The following is a 26,905-nucleotide window of genomic DNA, read 5'->3' as shown; positions in this document are numbered from 1 at the left end:
TATTTTTCTATAATCTGAGTTTGTGATTTACCCACTCACTTAAAACAGTGAGCAAAGGAAAATGATTCTAAGTCATGAACAGTCTGCAGATGAAAAAATTGACCCAGCAAACCTCCTGAAGTACAGATAATGAGTGTTTTAAAATACGACAGCCACAAACTAACTGTCAGATCCCGTTGTCAGCTTTCTGGCAAAACAGTAAAAATGAGCTACTCCTTATAAACAAAATTAACCTGACAGAATGAAGGGATTAACATTAAGTAATTTAGTAAGAAGCCCCATTTCAACAGCTACTGATTTCAATTCAGACACCATTTTTATCCAGTACAAGAATCATAAAGCAAACACTTATTTCATGGCAGCTACATAAAGAAAATCTAGTATCCCAAAAGTAAACACCTTCTTTCAAGAGCTGCTAAATCAACAAACTCTCATATTCATTCCTGCCTGCAAATGACAGTCTTCTTTTTTATTATGAACTAACTCAGCCAAGGTTTAGCCAACTGCTCGTACTTTTTATTATCTCTGTAATTGAAATTGCTTTTAGCGGTGGTGGTGGCTTCTTTGTTGTTGTTTTTTGCGCTTTTTGCAACTTACCTAGTAGAGATTGAGAGTTAACATCCCTTCTTCGGGTAAAATGTCCTCTGGGGAGATCTTTTGCCATGACAGCGACAGTGGAAAGCAGAGTGTGCCCAAACAGCACAAAGCAGCATGCAATCATTGTCTTCATTTTCAAGAAGTAGAGGGACATTCAAGGATGCAAAACTGCAATAGAGGAGATGGGCTCTGTAATTAGACAAAAAGATATACTGTAACCATTTCAACCATCCAGCTGCATTGCTTCCCTCTCATCACGTGCCAACACACACATATACAGACATACCCCCACTTTCAAGAAACCAGATCTACAAAGTAGCAGTTAGCAGAACTCGCATAGTGCTTATTAATGTTGTTAATTCAAGTTTGTAATTAACATTTTAAGTTTATTAACTCACACAATCATTGGTAAAAATAATTTCTAAAGCAAGGAAAGAACTTTCAGTGAGCTTGTCAGCCTAAATGGACTTGAGGACACAAATGTATTCATTATTCATTATATATATTCATTATTCAAATATCATTCAAATATATTCATTATTCTACTTGGCAGTCCATGCAGTATGTATTTTTTTCAAGTTCTTGTAGCCTGAGAGATCCATGCTTCAGAAAATTTCAGAACATAAAACAAGAGAAAGGAATATATTCCAGAAACAGCAACTATGAATGCGAACTGGTGACCGCTCACACTTCTCTTCCAGAAGACTGTCCTTTACTGCCAGCAGTGTGCCCTGGTGGCCAAGAAGGCCAATGGCATCCTGGGGTGCATTAAAAAGAGCGTGGCCAGCAGGTCAAGGGAGGTGATCTTCTCCCTCTACTCTGCCCTGGTCAGGCTTCACCTGGAGTACTGTGTCTAGTTCTGGGCTCCCCGGTACAAAAAAGACAGGAATCTCCTGGAGAGAGTCAAGCGGAGGGCCACAAAGATGATAGAGGGCCTGGAGCACCTCTCACATAAGGAAAGGCTGAGCGATCTGGGTCTGTTCAGCCTTGAGAAAAGACAACTCAGGGGAGACCTGATTAATGTCTATAAATATCTAAGGTGCGGGAGGCAAAGGGATGAGGCCAGACTCTTCTCAGTGGGACAAGGGGAAATGGCCACAAACTGAAGCATAGGAAGTTCCACACAAATGTGTGGAAGAACTTCTTCACAGTGAGGGTGATGGGAGCACTGGAACAGGCTGCCCAGAGAGGTTGTGGAGTCTCCTATGGAGATATTCAAGACCCGCCCGGACGCCTACCAGTGCAATCTGGTCTAGGGAGCCTGCTTTGCAGCGGGGTTGGACTCAACGATCTCTAGAGGTCCCTTCCAGCCCCTACAATTCTGTGATTCTGTGAAGATAAGTGTGCAGATGGAACCTCATTATTCCAGGAGAAGAATAAGACTGGTGATGAGCTTGCCAATTAAGATGTTTTTTCATACAGAACAACAAATTTTTTTACAAGAAAAGAAGTTTGCTAGGGGCACCATCAAAAGCCACGGCTGACTCTGCCCATGAGCAGAGAGCTAAGATTCACTTTCTAGCCATGTCCCCTGTAGCTGACATCATGAGATGTTTTGCTTTCCCCTAAATCATTGTTGTCATGTGTTGTGAAGAGAACATCTCACAGGATCTAGGTTTGCCCTGGAATGGTGATATGATGAAGTTTGGTCAAAAGCTGCTCTAGGTATGCAAAAGATGGATAAAAGCACTCATATTCGTAAAAACCAGGATGGCTCCACATAAAACTGAGTGGCAACTTTAAAAATAGTGTATATTTTTATAGCAGGTCTTGGTCAAGTAACTAAGATGCTGAAAACAGTTTTAATAGAGTCCTAAGCTCAATAAGCAGAATGATACTAAGCTACCCATCCACAACAGAAAACAACTAAATGCCCTGGTTCCACAAGAGAATTAGATTTTTTTTCCATGAGGTATTCCTTGACAGAATACACAATGCTGTGTAAACATTTTCTAATAAAAAGATTTTTATGCAAGATTCTTAAGTCTATCTCTCATAACCATTACACATTGAGCTATTTTTCTGTGTATCAATCTATTTTTCCTTTTGTGTATCCTACTCAGCATTCCCAAATATGAACACAATGGTGTATACGCCACAGAGCAATATAAAGGAAGCCTTTACCCTCAAAATGCCCAACTGTGCTTAAATATTCATAAAACTCAGTAACAGGAAATACATACTGTAAGAACTTTCAAAATAGGGAAGAGGTTTATGTAAATAGCAGTCACTTGTAATAGTTGCCACAAAACTGCAAGCATTTGGAGCCCTAGCAGCATGGGCAGCTGGACAGTGTTACTGGTAGAGCAATTCCAGTGCTCTAGGCAGAAACAGATGGACACTGCGAACAGCACGCACCTTTCAAAACGGGACAACATCCACTTGGAAGCAACAGTATTTACTGCTGGAGATGACTGCTGAAACCTTCTCCCAGGTTGTCCTTTCATTCTGCAGGACACCAGCAACAAACAGAGCTCTGCAAGAGAGCCTCCTGTCTTCTGGTACATTGTTTAAGGACACGAGGCAATTAGCTTCAAGGATACACGCCAGTTCTAGTACATTGTTTTAGAAACACATAAGCCACGCTCAGAAAGCCAAGAAAAGTAGATTAATGCTTCTCATAACTACTTGCAAGGCTTTCACAGGAACCAGGCATGAACAACTCATTCAAAAGGGCTATGGGGCTTTTAATTATTAGTGGCATAACTCATCCCCGCTTCGTATCGCCTTCCTATCCAGCCTGAACAGTTGTGGAGCCCAGGCTAATCTCTAAGTAAAGCCATTTCACCTGTTCCTGAAGGCACGTTAATGGAGGAGCAACAATGCTGTGGCAGAGTACCTTCACAGTGCATTGCTCAACCATCCTGAAAGTAAAGGAAACTATGACAAAGGAATCAGTAAGGACATTGTACCAGCTCTGCAAAGTACCCCCAGCTGAACTCTGCCATTTTGCCACCTAAGAGAGTTTACACCTTTCCATCTTCTTCTTCTTTTTTTTTTTACATTTCATAACAATTTCAAATCCACCTCTGTCCACAAGTGACTTCAGAAATCAGAAAAAGAATGTGTGTGCTTTGAACATTTGAATTCTATTAGAAAAATCTTAATATGGCATGCCAATATCGCATGATTCACTGACTAGATAAACCAAAATGCCTAACTAATCACTCATTAGCTGTCACTGAATTCTGAAAGGTATTAAAAAAGCAGAAAATGTTCAATTTTGCATGATTTCAATCAATCACTTGTGGAAAGCTAGGGGCACCACAGAAACAGAAGAACTAAAGGGAAGAACTGAATAGCAGTACCTAGTTTTCTGGGGATCTTTTAATTCAAACAGCATAACTTCTATCGCTCAATAGTATGTCACTTTACTTTAGAAAATGTAGATCCCTAGATCTCAATACCCTTACTAGTCTGATAATCAGAAAGCAAGCTTTCTTACGGCTCCACCACAAAAGATCCAAATCTCATAAAGAAAAGAAATAATAAATGTCCTATTATCAAAGTACTCCTACCCTCACAAGCAGTTTTAAACTGTTTCAAAAGAAAGCGATTTTTTACAGAGGAGAGCTTTCACAGAAGCATGGAACTGCAGGGGTTGGAAGGGACCTCAAGAGATCATTGAGTCCAACCCCCCTGCTAAAGCAGGTACCCTACAATAGGTGGCACAGGTAGGCATCCAGACGGGCCGTGAATAACTCCATAGGAGACTCTACAACCTCTCTGGGCAACCTGTTCCCGTGCTCAGCCACCCTTTATTTGCCACATCCAACAAGCATTGATATACATGGATAATCTAAAATAGAAATTAACGGGAAATTACATCAATTTTCAACTTAAAAATAATAAAAAAAAATTCCCAAATCCAAAAGCTGTGTATGTGATAGAAGGCACCACTGATCCAAGCCTACGTTCATCTTTTTTCCACCCTTTAACCCAAACTGAAAACATCTATGCTGTTTTCCAGAGGCGATGGCAGCCTTGACTCGGGTGCTTTGCTCAAGTTCCAGGTACATTCTTGTGTCTGTCCTGCCTGCATTTTTACATGACCAGTTTGCATTGTGGTTGTACAGCTCCTTTGCCCACAGCCCTCCCACGGTTCTGTTTATTTTCTGGGTTTTCTGCAAAGTCTGCTGTCTTCACTTGAGATGCTGGATGGCGTTTGCTGCACCACACTTGGTATTTAACACCTCATCTTCCCAGCAGGCTAAGCCAGACTGCTGGCACAACCCTTTGCAGCATCACGTAGCTGACTAACCCATGCTCTCCCAAGCTAAGAGCAAGCTCCTGTAGCTACAAACACTTACTTTTAGTAGCTACCTGGAAAATATGTTTCAAGCGCTTCATTTCCAGCTGCTGGCTCAGCTGGAATAAAAAATATTTATCAGGAGACAACTCAGTTTGGCTGACCCCAAACCAAGCTGTTGTATGACAAACATCCCAAAAACCTCTAAAGCAAAAGACATCAAGAAGCAGCATTCATTCTCCTTTTCAGGTTTGCCTTGTTCTCCAACTGGCTGCTAGGTAAGAGCTCAACATTTCCAAGGCATTTTCTTATCAATTTTATCTGTGCTTACTCAGCCATATGCCAATGCTACTGAATGATTTTTGATACTCTCTAATACGTTTTCAAATTTCATGAATTACAGTGCAAGAATGTTGAAAAATGAAATTGTGACTTCATCCTTCAGATGCATATTTCCTTCAATGGACAACACTCAATCAATACAAGCCTGTTTCTATCGTTCAAAATACCTTTCTGTGGAAGTCTTCTCAGAACCAATTAATGGCTGTGTTTTGAACAGAGATGCTACTAACTTTTCAGTGCCAGGAGCGATGTATCAATGACCTTCTCTATTGCATGGTGCATGTTATAAATGTTTGTTCTCTTTCCTGTGTTAACTCTTAACAAGAGAAGAGATGCTCTGTGGTTCATGTCAGTGTTCTTCAGTCAGTCAGTGTTCTTCCATCTCTTACACCACTTTAGGGAAATTTATTTCACACAAATAATTAGGAAACCCTTCCTCTGATCTTGAAAGCCACAAAGGCTACAACTTTTTCACTTGGGTACCCTTTTCATTTAGTTCTTCACTGGTCAGATCATGCTGAAAAACAAACTAGGAAAGCAGGGTAGTAAAATGTAATAAAAAGAAGCTCATGCTTCTTGCTCCTCTGGGGAGTCTCAATCCTCACCTTGTGGTACAAGTTCCTTTCCAAGGCTGAATCAGACACAAGTCCACAGACCCTTACCTCTCCACCTTCTCCAGCTGCTACCAGAACTGGCTCAATTCACAGGAGCAATTAATTCTCAGCAGTGACCCAGGACTTTAACACCTTTATTAATTGCAGAAAGCACCCCCTCTCTTGAACCTTTTATAGCTTTTCATCATTGCTGAGAAGGAAAAGGAAGACAAAAAGGGACCACAGGTAGCAATTATTGCTACAGAGGTTGCCTTCAGCTTTCATTGTTCGATAGTTAAGATACACTTACTTTCATCAAGCCACCAGGATATTTAACTTCAGTATTTTTAGAATCATAGAATCATACAATTATTTGAGTTGGAAGGAACCTTCAAAAGTCATCTAGTCCAACTCCCCTGCAATGAGCAGGGACACCTACAATTAGATCAGGTTGCTCAGAGCCCCATCCAGCCTGACCTTGAATGCCTTCAGGGACAGGGCATCAATCACATCTCTGGGCAACCTGTTCCAGTGCCTCATCACCCTTAATGTAAAAAAACCTTCTTCCTTACATCCAATCTAAATCTCCCCTCTTTTAGTTTGAAACCATTTCCCCTTGTACTATCACAACATACCCTGCTAAAGAGTCTGTCTCCTTCTTTCCTATAGCCCCCTTTAAATACTGAAAGGCCGCTCTCAGGTCTCCCCAGAGCCTTCTCTTCTCTCAGGCTGAACAGTCCCAGCTCTCTCAGCCTGTCCCATAGGGAAGTTGTTCCACCCCTTTGATCATTTTTGTAGCCCTCCTCTGGACGTGCTCTGACAGGTCTATCTCTCTCTGGCACTGAGAACTCCACATCTGGATGCAGTACTCCAGGTAAGGCCTCACCAGCACAGAGTAGAGGGGCAGGACCACCTCCCTTACCCTGCTGGCCATGCTTCTTTTGATACAGCCCTTGGTTGGCTTTCTGGGCTGCAAGGGCACATTGCTGGCTCATGACCAGCTTGACATCCACCAGTACTTCCAAGTCCTTCTCAGCAAGGCTGTGCCCCATCCTTACAGCCTCCAGCTTGTACTGATAGCAGGGGTTGCCATGACCCAGGTTAAAGACCTTGCACTTTGCTTGATTGAACCTCATGAGGCTCACCTGGGCCCACTGTTCAAGCCTGTCTGGGTCTCTCTGGATGACATACCATCCCTCAGGTGTGTCAACCACACCATGCAGCTTGATGTCATCCTCAAAATTGCTGAGGATGCACTCTATCCCACTGTTGATGTCACTGATGAAGATATTAAAGAGCACTGGCTCCAGTACTGCTCCCTAAGGGACACCACTTGTCACCGATCTCCATCCAGACATTGAGCCACTGACCACCACTCTATGGGTACAATGTTCCAACAATGCAACCAGTTTCTTGTTCACTGAAGAGTCCACTCAGCAAATCCATACTTTCCAATTTGGAGAGAAGGATGTTATAGGGAAGGGGGTTAAAAGTGGCTCTTCCCTTAGCCACTGATGCAGTTACATCATCATAAAAAAGTACAAGGTTGATCAGGCCGGACCTGCCCCTGGTGAAGCCGTGCTGGTTATCTCCTATCACATCCTCTCTTCCCTGTGCCTTAGCATATATTCCCAAGGGTCTGCTCCATGCTCTTCCCTGACACAGAGGTGAGGCTAACAGGTCAGCAGCTCCCTGGGTCATCCTTTCTACCCTTCTTAAAAATGGGTGCTATATTGCCTTTTTTCCAGTCACCAGGGACTTCATCTGACTGCCATGACTTTTCAAATACGATCTAGTGCAGCTTGGCAACTATGTTAGCAAATTCCCTCAGGACTCTGGGATGCATCTCATCAAGACCCACAGACTGGATGTTCACGTTCCACAGGCAGACATAAATCTGATCTTTGCTTACAGTGGAAGGGGCAATGCTCCCCCAGTTCCCACCTTCTGAACCATCTACCCGAGGGCTGTGTGTAGAGCAGTCACTGGTGAAGACTGAGGGAAAGAAGCTGTTGAATACCTCAGCCTTCTCTTTGTCCATTGTTACTAGCCCACCTGCGCTGCTCACTAGGGAGGGCATGCCCACCTGGACTTTCCTTTTCCAGTTGATGTATCTATAGAAGCCTTTATCATCCTTCTTTGTGCCCCTTGCAAAGTTCAGTTCCAGCTGGGCATTGGCCTTCCTGACCCTATCCCTACACAGCCCAGCAGCATCCCTATGCTTCTCCCAGGTTACCTGTTCCCACTTCCACTTTATGTTATAAAGACCATAAATGCATAAAAGGGAAAACGCTCTCAAGTTCTTTCAGTATTCATTATCCACCCATTTTTAAGATAACAGCAAACTGTGATTAAAGAAAGAACTTGTACTGAAGTTAAAGAAACTGCAAGCGATCAATGTAAGCCAATAAAATCAGAGTCCCCATTCTCAATCTGGGAAGCACAGTGAGCTACTTGGAAAACCAATCAGCCCTAATAACATGCAAGCCGCAAAACATCTAATGCTCGATCCCCATTGCCTCAGATCTTTAAAAAAAATAAAAAAACAACAACAAAAAAGTCAGCAGACACTTTACAGCCCCGTTAACTATCAGTTAGAACATGTTCCAAGGTATTTCCCTACCACAAGCCAGCACATGCATTACCAGTCCATTACTCATTAAAATCACTGTGTGTGGCATAGATGTCAGGACACGTTATTAATAGTTTCCTCCATCTTTCTGGACCGGACTGCTGACACAGGCATTTTCCAGTCTGAGAAATAGTTATAGAATCCCTCAGAGCATAGGAAAATTTCTGCCCTAGCTATGCAGGTGTTGCATGGAGGCAGCTGGAGGATATTTATCACATAAGCAGAAGAACATTCTTGCCTTCACCCCTACAAAGGAGCACATTACTGTCATCCCGTTCCATTAAAGATAAGCTGGATTTTCCATGACTCTTTACAGCACAAGCAGGTCTTCGCTAGGCTCAGGAGAATAGCACAGGTAGAACTCCCCTAAAACCATGGTTGTAAAACACAAATCGCTGACACAGTTAAATTATTAAGAGGGAACAAGGCTACAGGTGCTCTAAGTTTGCAAATTTCTCTCCTCCCCAATCCTGATGGCAGGCACCACCACGAATACAAGAGTGTGAGAACCTACCCAGGATGGCACCAAGCCCTGGAAAGCAGCACTCCCTTGTTAACACATTCATTAGCTCCTTCTAGGTGGTTAACTTAGGCCATTTGTGCTGTCAATAGCATCAAAGAATTTGGGAAATCCATTATCTAAAAGTACATTAGTAAATGAGGTGTATTCTCAGACAAAAAAATCCAAATGCAAGTAGCTTTCATAACAGCACTGCAAGCCACCACAATGACAAAACTGCTGATTTGGCAACATCAAGTCCTTTACCCATCTAAGATAATGAGCGTCCAGACAATAAGAGTAACCCAAGTCTGCGGTGGGTTCAGACCAAAAGTTGTGTACCTAATTATTCCGACTGCTGCTACAATAAAACCAGAATAATAAATAATAAAACCAAAATGGCAGGGGGCTTAAATACATCACATTTGTAAACAGTAAAGGGAAGATCCAGAACAGGGCAGTTTCTAGAAGGGAGGTGAATGACATCAGGTGGTCAGCCAAATCTTGCCACAAACCCAGCATTGTGCAGGAGTTCCCGTATGCAGTGTGGCTCAAGTGCTGCAGAATACATAAAGGAGACCACATTCTGGAAGCTGTCAGAGGAGCGCTGTGGGTGGGAGAGAACAGCTTGCCTATTCAAGCACTGAAGTCAGACACACGCACACATCTTAATGAGTGTGCAGACCAAAACATACAGCATATCAGGAAAAGCAAAGATCAGCACACTGATTCTACATTACATTTTACAGTGAGGTGCAATTATTATAGTAGGACTTCTACACAATGGGTTTTATTATCTACAGAGCTTAGAGTACTTTTGCTTCATGTATAAATTAATTTGCTACAACTAACGAAATAAGGAACACCAGGGGATCTATTAGTTATTTTTTTAACTCTTTCATCTAAATCACATATAGGCTTATTGATATCACTGAGGTAAAAGTAGTAAGTATCAAATCACAGAGTCAAAGAATAATTGAGGTAAGAAGGGAACACTGAGGTCATCAGATCCGACCCCTGCTCAGAGCTAAAGATCATTTCAATAATTCCAGAAACTTGCCATACAAAAGTTAACAATGACGTTGTAAAACAGTGCCCCCACAGTATGGTTTACTCCGCAGAGTTTCCAGTGGTCAGACAGAAAGCTTTAGCACTGGGAATTTTCACTTTATGACAGCATCAATCTCTGCGTTACAATTCCTTCAGCTGCCACTTGGACAATAGACCTTTTCATTATCATGTTCTTTAGGGGCAGACTTACTTGTACTTTCTGGTTCTGAATCATATCTAGACATCAGAGTTTCCACTAAGTTTGCAGATGAGCAGTGTGGCAAAACTGAGAAATTTCACTTTTACAACTCTGAGTAGGTACTTATATGAAACCATACATTATATGACATACAATATGTATGTGAGCTGCTGAATTTTGTCTCTGTGAAGACCATAATGGAGTGTGACTAACTGCAAACAGAAAGTTTTTCTTATTAAAAGAAAAGACACCATAGTTCTAAAAAATATTTGCAAACCCACACTGACCTCAGTACCAGCACTAGTGTAAAACAGTAATTTGGGGATAGAAAACACTCCGTTCCCAATACTCCTTACTTGCAATGAACACACAACCTAACAATGAGTACACTATATAAAAAGAGTTTGTTAATGATGTCCAGATTATAATTACATAGCAGAGGATAGTGCTTTACCCTCCCATGGAGACAGTTTAAAAGTCATAAGAGAGTATTTAGATCTGATTAGCCTTTCCCTCGTTCACATGCACTGATTAAAACATCTTTATGGTTACAGCTGGGTCCCAGCTCATAAGCCCTAAAGTGCGTGTGGGTTTGTTTGTGAGAAATCCCAGTGAAGTCAATGGAAAGATTCACGTAAAGTAATTGTATGAATATTGTCTGCAGGGTGTAGGCTCTCAGCCTTATGTAATTAAGTGCTACCTTTCCTTACGATATAAAATAAATCAAATTTAATTCCAGTACTTGAAGGGAGCTTATAAGTTGGAAGGGGACCAACTTTTTACACGGTATAATAGAGACAGGACAAGAGGGAATGGCTTTAAACTAAAAGAATGGACATTTAGGTTAGTTGTTAGTAAGAAATTCTTTACCCAGAGGGCAGTGAGGCACTGGCACAGGTTGCATGCAGAACCTGCAGATGCCTCATTGCTGGAGGTGTTCAAGGCCAGGTTGGATGCGGTCCTGGGCAGTATGATCTAGTGGTGGGAAGCCCTGCTCGTGGCAGGGGTGTTGGAACTGAATGACCTTTAAGGTCCCTTCCAGCTTAAGCCGTTCTATGATTCTATGATTCAAAGATATACCTATATTAATGTATAGCCCATGAGAAAAAGCTTAAAAGTCTGTTATTTAAAGCTGCCATATCTATGTGAATAGATCAAGTTTCAGGACTTTGCTAAAAATGCCGTGTGTATTTCATTAAGTTCTAGATCTACAAATTTATGATGGGATCCTGTATGACAATTTCTTCTCACATTGTCAGCTGCCTGACAGTAGCACTGCAATAACACAGCATGCCACCTTTCCAGATCTCAGTCAGGATCACTGACCCCATGAACAACAGCAGGAAAAGAAAACCCAGGCATTTAGGAAGAGATACAGGTTGGGCATTTATCACAGGTACTGGTTGGGAGGAGAATGGCTTGAGAGCAGCCCTGAGGAGAAGGATTTGGAGGTGCTGACTGATGAAAGATTCAACATGAGCCAGCAATGTGTGCTTGCAGCCCAGAAGGCCAACTGTATCCTGGGTTGCATCAAGAGAAGTGCGACCAGCAGGTCAACAGAGGTGATTCTGCCCCTCTACTCTGCTTTTGTGAGACCCCACCTGGAGTTCTATGTCCAGTTCTGGGGACCCCAACACAAGAAGGACATGGAGCTGCTGAGCGGGTCCATAGGAGGACAGGCTGAGAGAGATGGGGCTCTCCAGCCTGCAGAAGAGAAAGCTCCAAGGAGACCTTATAGTGGCCTTCCAGTACCTAAAGGGGGCCCACAGGAAAGCTAGAGAGGGACTTTTTATAAGGGCAGGTAGCAAAATAACAAGGGGAAATGGCTTTAAACTGGAAGAGGATAGATTTGGACTAGATATTAGGAAGAAATTCTTTACTGTGAGGGTGGTGAGACACCAGAACAGGTTGCCCAGAGAAGTTGTGGATGTCCCCTCCCTGGAGGCATTCAAGGCCAGGCTGGATGGGGCTCTGAGAAACGTGATCTAGAGGGAGGGGTCCCTGCCTATTGCAGGGGGTTGGAACTAGATGATCTTAAAGGTCCCTTCCAACCCAAACCATTCTGTGATTCTATGAGGTATTCCATAGATCAGGAGGTTGCAGTCTTCCCTCTGAGCCAGCACTATCAAGCATCACGGCACAGGTCAGTCTGACACTCAAAGTAGTGTCTTCTAAAACAGCCATATGTGCTCGTTAAAGATGCCACAACAACCTCTGTGAGGCTGCAGAGCACCACCCGGGCTGGGTCTCCAGGGCAGGTCCATGGCACGCATCGAGCCCCGCTGCCCTTTCCGTCCAGTCACACTGCCCCCGAGCAGTGCTCCCGGCCCTACCTGCGGGGCTGCACGCCGCTGGTCCTGCTGCAGGCCAGCAAAGCACCTGCGGGCTGCTCACTGCAAACCTTCCGAGGTAAAGTCTGGCCCCAAGTCTGCACTGATTGTAAAATACACTTTTTCCTCTTACAGCACATGCTATACGAGCTAGCGAAACATGCACGGGGAACAGGGCATCCGGAAAATTTCCTCAGCCCCACGCACTCCGAAGGGAAACCCTCCAGCGCGGCTCTCCGAAGGACCTGCTCTTCGAGCCACCCGCACCCCGCAAGGCCCCCTGCCTCCCTCGGCCCGCCGCCGCAGCCCCCGGCTCGACCGCCCTCACCCGGCGGGGCCCCAGGGCAGGACCGTCCCTCCGCGGCGCGGGGCCCCGGGCCGGGGGTAGCAGCTGCTGTGCCGCTCCCCGGAGCGCCAGGGCAGGGCAGGGCAGCGCGGACCTTACCTGCGGGCTGCGGGGCCGCTCTCCCGGGCGGCGGGCAGCGACCAGCAGCAAGCGCGGGAGCCTCCTCCCCTCAGCGCGGCCCCGGACAGCGCTCCCCCTCCCGCCCCCCCGGGAGCGCCGCGGGCTGAGGGGAGCCGCCGCCTCCCGGGCAGCCCCGAGCGGAGGAAGCCCCAGGGGAGGGAGCAGCCTGGCTGGCGAAAGGCTGCGCCGGGAGGCGCGGCCCGCTCCCCTCAGGCAACTCTTGCTCTTTCCCGCCCGTCTCGTGAGGGCCGGGGCTCCCAGCGCCCTGAGGGACGCGGTCCCGCTCCTGCCCGCCCGCCCCGCCAGGCACGGGGCTGCCCTCCCGCCTGACGCGAGGGACGGAGCGGGGCCAGCAGCGCTCACGTCGACCCCGTCCTTCCCGCCTCTCCGCTGAGGGACGCGAGCTCCCGGCCGCGGTGTCCCCGTCTCATCCCTCCGCCAGCCCCTCGCCCGCCGCCGTCAGACCTGGCCCTGCCCCAGCCGAGGGGCTCTCCCCGCAGCACGAGAACGCGGAGCCTCCGCCGGCAGAGTGTGGGTCCGCGCTGCCTTCCAGGGAAGCCTACCAAGGGACACGTTGGGGAATGGAAATCCCATTCCCCGCACGCTGGGCCTCCGGGGCCAAGGCAAACAGTCCCCGGTGAATCATGCGGTGTGTCCGCCCCTGCCCGAGCTTGGAGGAGTCCCCTCAGGGAAAATGCTGCAATAAGCGGTGGAATAAGCGAGTCGGGTGCAGGGGGACACCGCTGCTGAGCTGGCCCCGCAGCTTCACCGTCCAGATGGAGAAAGCAGAGAGTGGCGTTTGTATCAGTAGTTTTATGGCCCTAAAATCACTAAGCCTTGCAACTCCAAGAACCATGTTGCATGGAGTGCCAGACAAGTCAGATGTGGTTTGTGCCTCCCAGTGCCGCTCAAATGATGGGCAGACTTGGAAATCAGCAGAAGTAACTTTGGTGAGTTTGGCAAAGCACAAGGAATAGTATACAAAATCTGATCCCTGGGAAGAGAGGTGCGGATGACAAGTGTATCTCAAACTGAGAGGGGCTGGATTCACCCCATCTATCCTGTTGAGCTCCTGAGACTCTCCTGTAGCTAGGGGGAAGGGAAAAAATGAAAATACAAACTAGCAGTCCTGCTGATAAACATGAGAAACCCAGCAAAGCCAAATACAGTTCGCACGTTCTGTAATGTGGCATAAAAAGAGGCCCCAGCCCTGACACCATTCATGTAAGCTCCAAATGCAGAATCTGTATCCCAAAGATTTTACTGTGCTGTTGCTGGACAAGCCATGAGCAAGAATATCTCTGTGGTCTCTGTTCCATATAAAAAGGCATTTTATTCTCTAGATTTTTATTTAATATTATCTATCAACTTTTCTATGTATAAAATAAGGTATCAAATGTTTTGTGTATTCTCGTTACAAATTCTCACCATCTCTTTGCTACTTGTCCTTCCTTGAGTGATAAGCTACACTTCTCCACTCCCACCATGTTATTTCTACTTACAGGAGAAATGTTTCCTCATGTTCATTCCAGTTTGTGACCATTTTCCCTTTTCTTCTTGCTGTGCACTGCTGAAAAGAACCAGGACCCATCCACTTGACAGGCGTCCTTTAGATATTTGTAAGCACTGATAAGATCACCCTTCAATCTTATCCAGGCTGAACAGTGCCAGGTGTCTTGGCCTTTCCTCATAAGGGAGATGCTCCAGGCCCCTAATTATCTTTGTGATCCTCTACTGGATCCTTTCTAGAAGTTCCCTGTCTTTCTTGAACTGAGGAGCCCAGAATTGGACACAGAACTCTAGATGTGGCCTCACCAGGGCAGAGGAGAGGGGGAGGATCAACTCCCTCAACCTGCTGGCCACGCTCTTTCGAATGCACCCCAGGATACTATTGGCATTCTTGGCCACAAGAGAACACTGCTGGTTCGTGGCAAACATGTTGTCCACTAGGACACTCAGGTCTTTCTCCGCAGAGCTCCTTTCCAGCAGGTCAGCCCTTAACCTGTACTTAAGCATGGAAAAAGGGGAACAAGCATGTACTTATTCCTTCCCATGTGCAAAACTCTACATGTCCTTGTTGAACCTCATTACGTTCCTCTCCACCCAACTCTCCAGCCTGTCCAGGTCTTGCTGAATGGTAACGAAGCCTTCTGGTGTGTCAGCCACTCCTCCCAGCACTGTATCATCAGCAAACTTGCAGAGGGTGGACTCTATCCCTTCACCCAGATCATTTTTGAAGATGTTGAACAAAACTAGACCCAGTGCTAACCCCTGAGGAACAATACTACTTAAGGCCTCCAGCTAGACTCCGTAACTCTTATCACAACTGAGCACTGTCAGTCAGCCAGTTCTCAATGCACCTCGCTGTCCACTCATCTATCTCACATTTCCTAAGCTTCCCTACAAAGATGTCATGGGAGACAGTGTCAAAAGCTTTGCTGAACTCAAGGTACATAACATCCACTGTTTTCCTTGCATCCTTGATACAGGCAGCTGTGCCTGTTTTCTAGTGGATGGATACTAGGTAATACATGATCTTTCTTTTAATAGTATGACATTTAACCTCACTTTTAATTCTTTCTTTCTTCAGATAATTCAGTCATTTCCAAATGAGATCCTCCTTTGCCTTTCCATTTACAATACCAATTGACTCTTTTATGTTTTGTCAGAAAACTTTCACTTTTGTTAATTTAATGACTGAAAAAAATAAATGTTAATAAGATTCCCAAACTGCCCTTCCAAAAATCACTAATAACTTTTCACTTTGAACACTCCCTCATCCCTTCTCCTATTATTAACTAAGTTCATACTTACCTCACAGTCTTTCTCCTAGTTCCTATTTAAACTAGTAATTTCCCCTGTGGGAATGCTATACTGAAGTTCAGGTAGATGAGATCTACTGCATTTCCTTTTCCCAAAAGTAGCAGGTTAGATGAGCACAGCCTAATGATGAGAAACCAGACCTGCCTTTATCACTTGTCCATGTTTTGCAGCATTTTTATTTATTGTTTGCTTTTTCTATTTTTCCTTTTTTTCTGAAACCAAGAATGCATTTGTACAAATTAAATTACTCCTTTACACAAATTAAGAGCCTCCTAGCTACTGATTGCTTTTAATTGGGCACCATTTCTGATTCAATAGAACTCTTAAGAAAATCTGGCATTATACCCGTGCTGTCATTTGGATAGAAATTGTCAGCTGCCCTTGATGTGAATGTGTTTTAAAGTTCATGTCTCCCTTACTAGCAGCTGCTGCCATTCTTGCTTATTCTACTGCCTTTGTGTTGACTATAATAAAGTATTTGCAGACAGCAAAGTTTTTAGCAAGTCATGTTTCTCAAAGGCCTAGATCAAAGGTTTGTTAGGTTCTATCACAAACAAGAAAATATTAGACCATAGTAAAAAAAAAAAGAAAAAAAGGTTGAAATAAGTACTTTAAAATGGTTGCCAGTGCAATAAAAAGTTTATAGCTTTCATCAGTGGAGTAACTCCATTTTCTTTTATTCACATGCAAGGTCTGAAATGCTCATAAGTAACATAATAAAGATGCTATACTATTAAGTAAGTGTCTTTATTAATCTCTAGGGAAATCAGTCTGTGTTTTCAAGTCACTGAAAGCTTGTATCTGACAGCTCAATGATTGGAAATGTGAAAATGTATGCGTACTAGTAACTGAGAGTTTATAAGCCAGATTGCACTGCCATTAATCAAGCACAATTTACAATGCATAGGCAAATTGAAGTCCATCATTGGAAGCACCAGCCTTAATTAGATGAGATCTCTTTCTTGGGTTCAGTGCTCAATGAAATTAAGCAATCTCCACTGATTCTCGAAGTGCTAGATCTGCGGGTAATTGGTATCTTAAAAAAGATGCAACATAAATTCCTTCTAGTTGCAGAGAGATATTCAAATGACTGCAGTAGCTCAAAAGTGTACTGAATTTATCTGCAGAACCCACTCAGCTACTTTAAGTAGCTGAAACATCATACTGGGATTGCTACTCTGCCAACTATATTCACACACTTTAGTTTTGCCTGTAACTTTCAACATATGTACAATACAATGGTATTTGCAGCACTTCCAGAGGTAATTTAAGCCATGCCCTGAGTGCTCCTGACTTGAGATTTACTCTGATTTCATCTTCAATGAAATTAATTGACGGTATTGCTACTATTAAATTGAAGCAGGCTGTCTTGTAAATGATATAAAGATATAAAGTGACCCAGGAGAAATATATTCTGTTGAAAGGCTGTTGTGGTAAAGACTGTAGCTATTATGAACCAGTTTGGTGTTGATTAAATGTTGCAGATTGAAAACATATTTTCTTCCAGCTGTGGCACTGCTCTCATCCTGGTCCCCAGATAAATCTGACTTGTCAATCACCTCAAGAAGATAAAGGGGTTTGTTCAGGAGGCACCAAAGCCTACCCCGAGCTTAGATGTAAAGGAGATTTGAGTTAAATATGCGTTCAGAAGTTTTGGTGCTTTCCTAAGAATATCATCCCCTTCAAACAGATTTGACTCCTGAAAGACTGGCCCTACAATACCTGGACTTGTGACAGCAGTTCCTGGAGGACTTGGTGCCTTATAGAGAGCATGAAGAAATGTGAGTGAGTGTTTGTTCCCATGGTTGCCAGACCTGATTCAAGGTAAGAGAAGAGAGTAAGGCAGGTCCTTACAGCCCAGGCTGTTCCTGTACTTGCCAGGCTGTGCAGAGGACCCCGAGTGCTGTTCAAGCTTCTATAAGGGTAGGCAACGACTGAACATGTCTAGACACCAGTTTGGGAATAAAATATCTAGATTTTTTTTTAAAGCTTCTACATACCAAAAGAGGCAGAATTTTCCTACACTAATTCATTCCTGAATACATTTATGAATTGCTTTGCAAGAGCATTCCTTTGTTACTCAAAATATTGCCAGCAAGAAAAAAAACCCTTACAAGACTTTATCAAATGTGAAAGGGATGCAGGATCGCAGGAAGTCAGCTTGTTTCTATCTGATTTTTCTAACTTCAGGTTTCTGCCACTGAGTTCTGTTAACTTTTGTTGGTTACATGGAAGACACCTTTTATTAAAGGTTTGTTCCCTATGTATGTACTTACTTATATGGTGTCCTTAAGTCACCTCTTAAATCCGAGTTATTAAAGCCATTGCATTTTCTGAATTTTTTTGCTTGGTGGCATATTTTCCAACTCTCTAATGACTCTTTCAGGTCTTCACTAATTCACTCCAATCTTTTTTAACATTTTTCTTGAATTACTTACAGCCCTAAGTTATGGGCAAGACATAACCTGACCTTTTTTTGCCTTTTTATTGATGATTTATGCTCTTTAAGGTAACGGATTAAGAATTTTAAGCACCATGTCATCAAAAACTGATCCTTGCAGAATTTCTCTTGAAATGCTGAGAATTCTTTGCTTATATGTAGCTGAGATTTATCAGCTGTTTTGCAATCTATCTCATCTGTGAAATGCCGTCCCTACATCATTCTAGTTCTCTAGTCAAAATATTATACTGTATCAGGTGAAGTGCCTAAGAAATGACCAAGTGTATAATGTTTGCACTCAGACCCACACTGAACCATTCCATAGCTCCATTAAAAAAGAAAGTTTGAGAAGGTCTGTTTTCCCAAGCAGTCCTGTGTTCCATTATCAGTTTTCAGAGTGCACCAAATCACGGAATTATAGAAAAAGTTATAGAGGAGATGACCTAAAAAATCCCCAGGGACGGTATTCAGCCTCTTTAGGTTACAACTTTGTATGATGGATATTCTATTATGCATGTAGTCTAAAAGTTCTAATTCAGAAACTCTCCAAAATGTGCTTTTTGAATACCACTATTGACAGTGGCATTTGCCAATATTTTGGCTTTGCACCAGGCCACTGTGCTTTTAAAGACTGAAGAGAAAGATAACTTTGTTGTGGTGAAAGCACAGAAGATGAAAGATTACTTGAAAATACTACTCTGTGACTGAAGCTATAGCATATCTTAAATAATGTCATGTCTTCCTAGTGATGTAAAAAAATTCCTCAAGCTCCCTGCCCCCAAATATCTGGAAAATCCGTCCAAATGCAAGATTAGATTTCAGAGAAAAAGCTAAATCACAGTAAAAGAAAAACTGTGTGATGCCAAAGCTCTGTAGTAACCTCTTAGTGTAGCTTGTAGTTGTGGTAAACCTGTTTGGGTAGTAAACTGAATCCAACCCAAACCCATTCCAACTCAAAGGAAAAGTTACAGACTCACAGTAAAATGGATAAACTCTTTTTGCTTCAAAAGCAAAGTAGAATCAACTATAGACTTTGCAGTCTGTGATACATATAATGGAGAAAAGCAAGATATAAACTAAAAAACGTCCAGAAAAGACACTGTGTGTTGATTGTATGTAGACATCACAAACACGTGATAAAGAATTGTATCACAAAAATTTCCCAGCTTGTAATTCTACCTGGTGAAGGTGAAGCTGTTCTTCCTCCACCTCTCTCCTTTTTCCAAATGCCAGTGTTTGTAACCCATCCTCAGACTGCTTGTGCAAAATGAGCTGGTCCCAGCTCGAATCGCATGGCCTCTGCTGCCCTGGAGACTCTTGTACTGTGTGTCGTACCGATTGGTGCTAATAGGAATACAGCAGTTACAGCCAAGTTTTTCTGATATCCATGTTTTGCAAGATCTGCTCTTCTTGACCCCTGGAGCACTCATAGTGTCTGTTCAGCATAATGATACATCACCTGTATTGGTCTTTATTTTTGCGAAGTACCATGTCAGGTTTTATATCCAGGTTGAAAAATTGAATTGCAAAGAGAGGAAAGAGCAATCAGAAGTTCACAGTCAATTATGTATTATGTTGTGCTATGGGCCTTTTTTTTCCCCTGCTAATTCACAAGATTAATAACAACAACAACAATAATGATAGTAATAACCATAAATAAAGTATACTTTTGAAATGGAAACCAACTAGTGTTCCTAGGATGAAAATCTGGCTATAAATATTTGTTAAAAGGAAAACATTTCCATTAGAAAAAAAGAAGCAGAATTCTGTATTTTGGGGGAAAAAGAACAACAAATTGCTGTACCTACTAGTTTCCTTCATTAAAAGCATTTTGAACTTTTTCTTAAGTTACTTTTTCTTTATGAAAAACGAAGAAGCAGGATCACACTATAGGAAGAAACTTAGGCTAGCCTGTGTAACTGATAAACTTAATTTCATCCTTGGTTCTAATACAGCGAAGGAAATGAAACCAATTCCAATTTTGTAACAATTTGATGAGGAGAAAAATTCATGAACTCACAAAAGGTAAATATTTACAACTAGTTGCCAGCTCTCACCTTTGGTCCTGAACTTCTATTGCCCTCGCTGTCCTCAGGCGAGCACTTCTGATACTGCCAAGAATGACCTCATCAATATAAATAGGACCAATCTCCAGAATGCCCCACCAATTTGTTGTTTATCTATCAGTCTTAGACTGGTGTATGGGTGATATGCAAAACATAACTGTAAATGTTACAAAATATGACTGAAAAGCTGTAAGACACAGGACATCTGTTTGTGCAGGCCAAAAGATCTGCCATCCATAAGGCAGAATGTGCCTGTCTGATTGGGATGGTATCTGTATCTGAGAGCACCTAACCCACCCTGATACTGAATGTCTCAGGGGATTGGTGCTAAGTCTGCCAGTGCTGGACCTCTGTCTCCAGTTGCATCCTTGCCCCCGTTGTCATGAATGAATCTGAAATGGGGCACTTTGGAGGGAGACGATCTCCTCAGAGTTCCTACTGACGAAGCAAAAGAAGTCTCAAAAAATCTTTCAAGCCCACAAAAAAAAAAAAAAAAAGATTTTTTTTATATACCCAGACATAGTCTACATGAAAAGAGAATAGATAGAACTATAAGCAGGATGCATTTAGGTACTGGAATGATGCCCAGATTCTGGGCTGAAAAACTGTGTGGCTCGTCCCTGCTACTCCTGGTCACGCTGACCTGAAAGAGCAAGCGGAGCCCTCTGGAATGGCTGCAGCTCCCTCTCCCAGGGCAGCCCCGCAGCTCCTCTGCTGGCTAGCCCTGCCACATCCCTGACTCATCTCCTCGCTGCTCAGTCAGCCTTCCAAGCCACCCGCTGTTCTCATCTCAGGCCAATTACTTAAGTCCAGTTTTGGCTACTAAGGACAGAGACATTTCGTGACTTTTTCAGAACACTCTTGATTGAAAGGTTTGAATAAACTGAAAGTAAACAAAGTAAGATACACACTGAATATCATGTTATTTCTTCACTTAAACTACTGCTGTAGCTCATTGTCTAGGATTTTTTTTTTTTTTTTTTTTTTGTAGAACAGCCTTTTTGCTTTGAAATGACTTAGTATATGCTGGCTAAGTGGCAATGGGGCTGCACTCCTGTTGCTCCGGCACCTTGTTCTGCTGGAGGTAGGCAGGCTGCAGGCAGAAGGTCACAGATCTGCCTTCCACACCCTGTTGAGCTATTCCGCTGAAAAACTGGCCACGTTGCAGAACCATTTTGGGTCAAATCCATGGGTGTGGGGCCATCGCTTACAAATACCAGAGTCCTTCCCTGAAAGGATTCTAATCCTGATTTATCAGAGCCCAGCCTCTCTTTAGATAGCTGTGGCTGCTGTTTAGATTTCTCTGAGCTGTGAAATGAGACAGTGCGGGAACATCTCCCTAGCCACAGGAGCCAACATCTTGCAAGAAATATTTTTTCATGATACCTGACTGCAAATTCTGCACCTACTATAAACATATAAATGGGGAGGATATAACTTAGCTCCAGAGTAGCAGCCACTAAATAAATGCTTGGAGTCTTCTGTCAAACTAGACAGTTTGGTAGGAATTTAATCAATGTTCCCTTAGATTTAGCAAAAGACATCTGTAGATGTCTTCACGTTACAACTAAGACGAAGATATTATCCATTCCAGTGATGAAAATTTGCAACAGAGCTGGTATAACAGCCTACATGAAAGGATACAGGAGCAATTATATTTATTTCCCCCTGACCATAGGAGAAAGAGAGCGCATCAACCAACCAGGTTTGTAGCAGTGAATCTCTCAATGCAACAACACCTTCCCTCTGTGCTGTTTAAAGAGTATACTTTTTTTTTTCCCTCTGCTTCCTTGCCAAGCATTTCTCTGGCTGTAAATCAGTCTGATATGGCCTTTGGTAAGATATCAATTCTGGACTGTTTTCAGAGACCGAAGGTTTTCCCAAAGGAATACAGATAGGTTAACATCTAAAACAATGGTTGTTAATTCTTAGAAAATATCGTGTACTTACAAGTGTCACGCTACTGGGTCACCATTATGAATGAATTCCCCTTTACTTTCCCCAGTATGATGCACAGATGTGTGTTTGAGAAAGGCAAGCTACACTGTTCCATTAGGAATAAGAGCGTCAGGCACAGATGAGAGAAATGGAATTTATGGTTTAGCATGTGTCAACTTTGTGAAGCCTACGATGCTTTGAAACTGAACTTTAAAAAAAATTAAAGATTTCAGCAAAAGATCTACTTACATTTCTGCTATTGTCAAAGTTTAGATTGTTATTTTCTGGCTTTGGCTTCTTATATATGGTGTTCCATATCAACATACCCTGAAAAAATCTTCTTACCTTTCCTCAGTTACCAGATGTTATCATTAATAAACTGCTATACTAGAGTTTAAGGTAAGAAAATAGGAGACACTTTGAGTAAATGTGTATTCCTAATATCTAGGGGATGGGGACAAGTGCATGGAATGGTAAGAAAAGCGCTGTTAGAAACAAGCAGTTCCCAAAGCTCCCAGAATCCTAACAAGCTAGGTTTTTAATGGGTTTGTGATCACAGATGACTATTAAAAATGAATTACAGACAAGCTGTGGTGTGAATTCCCCAGGCTTAGACTCAGAAATGGAGAATGATTTCAACAACTGAGGACAAAAAACCTTCAGCTGGGGTTCACATCTCTTCCTATGACCCTGAGAATCCAGCTTTTCCTTGGGAGTGGGGTAACTCATCTCCTATACGTGTCCTCCGATATATCAGCAGAGCTGAACTTACGCTGCATTATCTGCTCCCTCCTACCTGTCTGTCTACACTATGTGCTGAAATGTCATGGTTTTGACACCATAACCTGTGACCCCTTTAACTCAAATCGGCCCAAATCTGAATGATACAAGGAGAAATGACAGGAGTACATACACATTCAGTCACACTCATGCATGTATGGTGTAAATGAAGAGGTCTTGTTTTTTCAGTCAGACAAGCTAACATCTACAGAAATTTCATGTGAATTAGCACAACATTATCCCCATAACAATGTGCAGAAAAGGAAGCCACAGCTTTCAGTATAGCTCAGTATAGCCCTGTTCTGTATAACACACTTCATCAGACTTGGAAAACTGCCTGCAGTTCTGGACAACAAACCAAAAGCTTCAATTATCTCTTGTTTTTATTGTACAATAAATTATCTGATAAACTTCCTGTTCTTTTCTCTGCTTATACAGTACAGAGGAAAAGGTGGTTGTTTAGCTCATTTACAGAGCAAATGTCAGAGCAAAACATGTCAGATTGATTGGAGAGGAATTCGTGTAGGTTTGTTCTTGGAAGTCCAGCAAAAATGATTTCCACACTCATGAGGAAACGCCCCTTTATTGTAGAGAAGTTTGTATACACAGATGTGATGTATTTACAACCAGCTTTTCTCAAACAGATGGTTATTTAAAATCCTTCACAAATCTGTCAAGAATGAAAGAAAATGAAGGTCAGAAGCCCAACCAGCCAGCCCAACCCTCAAATTCAGATAAATTCCCAAAGATAACTGCATCTAGGTAGGAGATAATGGAGTTATTCTGAAGGAAGCAATAGGGTTGTGACAGAGATCGATGGATGGACTTCAGGATGGGTTTGGTCAAAATCATTGCTTATTTTGATCCCAGAGTGAACGAACTACAGTGTAAAATGCCAAAAGGCAGATTGGGACCTGCATTTTCCCAGAGGTGTGGTAGAAGAGTCTGATTCTTCCTTCCATGGCCTACGCAAGGATAGGTCACAGTGAGAACCTCTGTGAAAAGAAGTTGGTCCTGCATTCCCCTGGAAAGCTCTTTTCCAGAAAAAGGCAGGAAAAGCTCCACTCTCCTTTGGGCTGCAGAATAGTGTCAATGCACTGAGGGCGAGAACAGGTGTCCTCCTTGGAAAGGGCACGGACTCCCATGCCAGCCCAGTCACAGGGAGAGGGCAGCTTGGGTCCTTCTGGTACCCCTCCCAACTGTGGTCCACCTCTGCACTGCCCTTTCCCTGTGCGCAGTGGCATCAGCCTGTTTGATCACCCCGAAAGGAGAGGAGGCACCAGAGGGAGGAGTGATGAGAGGTAGAGACACGCATTTTATTTCCTTGCCCTGATGCTTTTCAATTAAAAGGATAACCTTCATCAACAACAAAAAAGTTACATGTGCAGGAGGCACTTCTCTGGGGAGCAAAAAAATACCTCACACAAGCATTCATGGATGGATGAGTCCCGTGAGAAGAACTCTCAGCATTACCAGTTCAGTTACAAAAGGAATCTAAAACCCCTATGTTGGTATACATGAGAAATACGCTAAAAATATCTGCTAATGCTCAGTGAAATTACATGCATAAGTTTCCCATCGGTTGGGAGCATATATCTTAGAATCTGCATAATTTACTTCACACTCAACACAACGCTGCGATATTTACAGGCACATTCCAATAGGAAAACATTTGCATATCGAGTGTGAAAGATGCAGCTTTGTCACCTAACCATGGGGCTTTAAAAACAGGGATCTTGTGACCTCAAAATGCTATCTGAGAAGTTTCTAGAGAGGAAAAGGGTGTATAGGCAGGAAGAGAAAATCACCAGTTGGTAAGAACTTCTGTTTTGAACATTAGAATAGTTGCAGGATGGGACAAGGTGAGTCCTGCTGGACAAGTTCTGACTTGTTAGACATCACAGAGTACTTTGTGTACTCTGATTTCCTATACCTATTTTTCCCTAATAGATTGGCTTCTCTCTAGCCAGGTGACAATAGTGTGCAAAACTCCTTGCAATCATCACCTTTCATAGGATAATAATAATTTTTTGCAGAACAGGAATGAAGCTGATTGTCACTTTTCGGACTTGATCTGTATTCTGAAGGTCAAATTGGGCATCTGAGAAAAACGTGCAATGCTTTGGAATTTTTATAAATTAAAAAAAAAAAAAAAAAGGAAATTACTCTCTGAACCTGTTTGATCTGTTTGATAATGCAAAGTCCTGCATTCTCTATGACTGTATGTCAGACATGGTGGTCAAAGCTATTCAGTGACTACTGTAACCTTATCGCTACCCAGAATTGTTCTGAAACTAGTTCAGCACACAACTGTAGTTGCAGCAAATTATTAAAACTATCTACAGAATTTTAATCGTACAATTTAGGTTTCAATATGTCAGCGGAACAGCAATGTATAACCCATAGATGTTGAAACATAGAAGTGAAATTATCAAACTATTGCTCCAATATCTGAAAAGTAAAGCTATCCTCCCTAGGTATACAACTCCCTCTTGCTTATGCTGACACATAAGGTGGTGGTGGATCTTTAGCAGCTCCGTTTGCAGGATCATCATATGGTGGCAACAGCACCTGCAGGAAAGGAGAAAAAGGTTATATTGTCAAAAAAGGATTTTCTTCAATGTATCAGTGACAGTAGCTGCTTATTCTGCAGCTGCCCTCTGTCTGGAGAGCTTGAACCACATCTCTTGGAAGAGTGCTCAGGCTCCTAAGCCAGAGTGCGAAAAGTCCCCCGAGCCTCTCTGAAAACTCACTGGAATAGCTAAGAATTACTTTGGGGTGGTGAGAAGGAAAGAAAATTGAAAACAAGTTACCCAATGTCTCAATAAATCTCCACTTTTGTGCTTCAGGGGCTCTCAGCTGTGAGAGGGAAGATGTGCATTCCCATAAGCCCCTCCAGTAAATACTTCAACATCTGATAGAAATTAAGGCAGCTTTAATCATATATCAGCCCATCAGCCAGGAGGCCAGGCAGCTCCCTAGGACGTGGGAGATGCAAGTTCAAACCACACAGGGCAGATGAGGAATTTGAACCAAGGTTTCTGCTTCTTTAAGCCAGTATGCTAGCTATCGTGCAACTTTTAATGACATGAGCACTGACAGTAAGTAGCTTGCATGTAAAAAAGTGACAGAGCACTTGGTCTGTGAATCCCAGTAGGAACTGAGGGTAAAATAGATGTCTAAACAAAGATATAGTTTGCATTCCCTAAAATATATCAATAGTGTGTAAAAACAAGTCATGGTGCACTGGCAGAGATACTTTACACAGTTGAAGATCAATTATTTGTAATGGAATTTCCAAATTTATCAACATCCCTTCTTGGTCATTAAAGGGCACATGAAGCTAAATGTCTAAACATGCACAGGGAAAAACCTGACTCCACTAAAGTCAAAGGAAATTTTGCCACAAGAGGATTTCTTCAGCTTTTAAATAAGTTGATAATCTGCTTTCTTCAAAGAAACATTCACAGTCACTTAGCTTGGACATCATCCACAGCATATTAAAATCAGTGGGAATCTTTCTATAGATTTAAATAGACTTTGGATCTGTTATTTGTAGGATGGTTCCAAGCGTGATTCATATAATACTTATGTGAGTTTACAAACACGCACTGATGACAGTGTTCAAGTACATCTGTGCACATGTTCACTGGGTTACAAAACAGACACCTTGGCATCTTCTGCTCTTAACAAAAAAGTTTCACTATTTAGAAAAGGAAATTGTCAGCCATTGCTCTTTATTAATACCATATGTTTGAGCCTCTAAATGTGATATATGATGCATACATCAACTACTACATCTAAAAAGCTCTGTATTATAAAGCATTTAATAAATAATGTCAAGTTGAAAGGGTGTAAACAATTTATGGCAGACCACTTATCTAATTATATTATAACAACA

At 42.7% G+C, this 26,905-nt stretch overlaps 2 protein-coding genes across 8 annotated transcripts in view; both read right to left on the bottom strand.

Moving 5' to 3' along the window:
• Positions 1–13,559, bottom strand: part of MATN2 (matrilin 2) — a 75,873-nt gene extending 62,314 nt beyond the window's left edge. For 2 of the 7 annotated variants that reach the window (XM_021386994.1, XM_021386996.1), the window contains exons 1-2: positions 12,937–13,383; positions 598–786 (exon numbers count right to left, since the gene is read on the bottom strand). In XM_021386994.1, coding sequence (XP_021242669.1) covers positions 598–751 — 154 coding nt within the window. In that variant the 5' untranslated portion in view covers positions 752–786; positions 12,937–13,383. Of the gene's footprint in view, positions 1–597; positions 787–12,936; positions 13,386–13,422 lie in introns of those variants that run through there. The other 5 variants (XM_021386993.1, XM_021386992.1, XM_021386995.1 and 2 more) reach the window with 5 other exon arrangements.
• The window catches only part of LAPTM4B (lysosomal protein transmembrane 4 beta), a 61,404-nt gene continuing 58,067 nt past the window's right edge, over positions 23,569–26,905 (bottom strand). Inside the window, 1 exon segment of the mRNA XM_021386411.1 lies at positions 23,569–25,575. Within this exon segment, the coding sequence (XP_021242086.1) occupies positions 25,501–25,575 (75 nt within the window). The 3' untranslated portion in view covers positions 23,569–25,500.

The sequence above is a fragment of the Numida meleagris genome, chromosome 2 (genome assembly GCF_002078875.1).
Source record: "Numida meleagris isolate 19003 breed g44 Domestic line chromosome 2, NumMel1.0, whole genome shotgun sequence".
Classification (NCBI taxonomy): Eukaryota; Metazoa; Chordata; class Aves; order Galliformes; family Numididae; genus Numida; species Numida meleagris.
The sequence above is the reverse complement of the archived record's forward strand: the minus strand, read 5'-3'. Positions and strand labels throughout refer to the sequence as shown.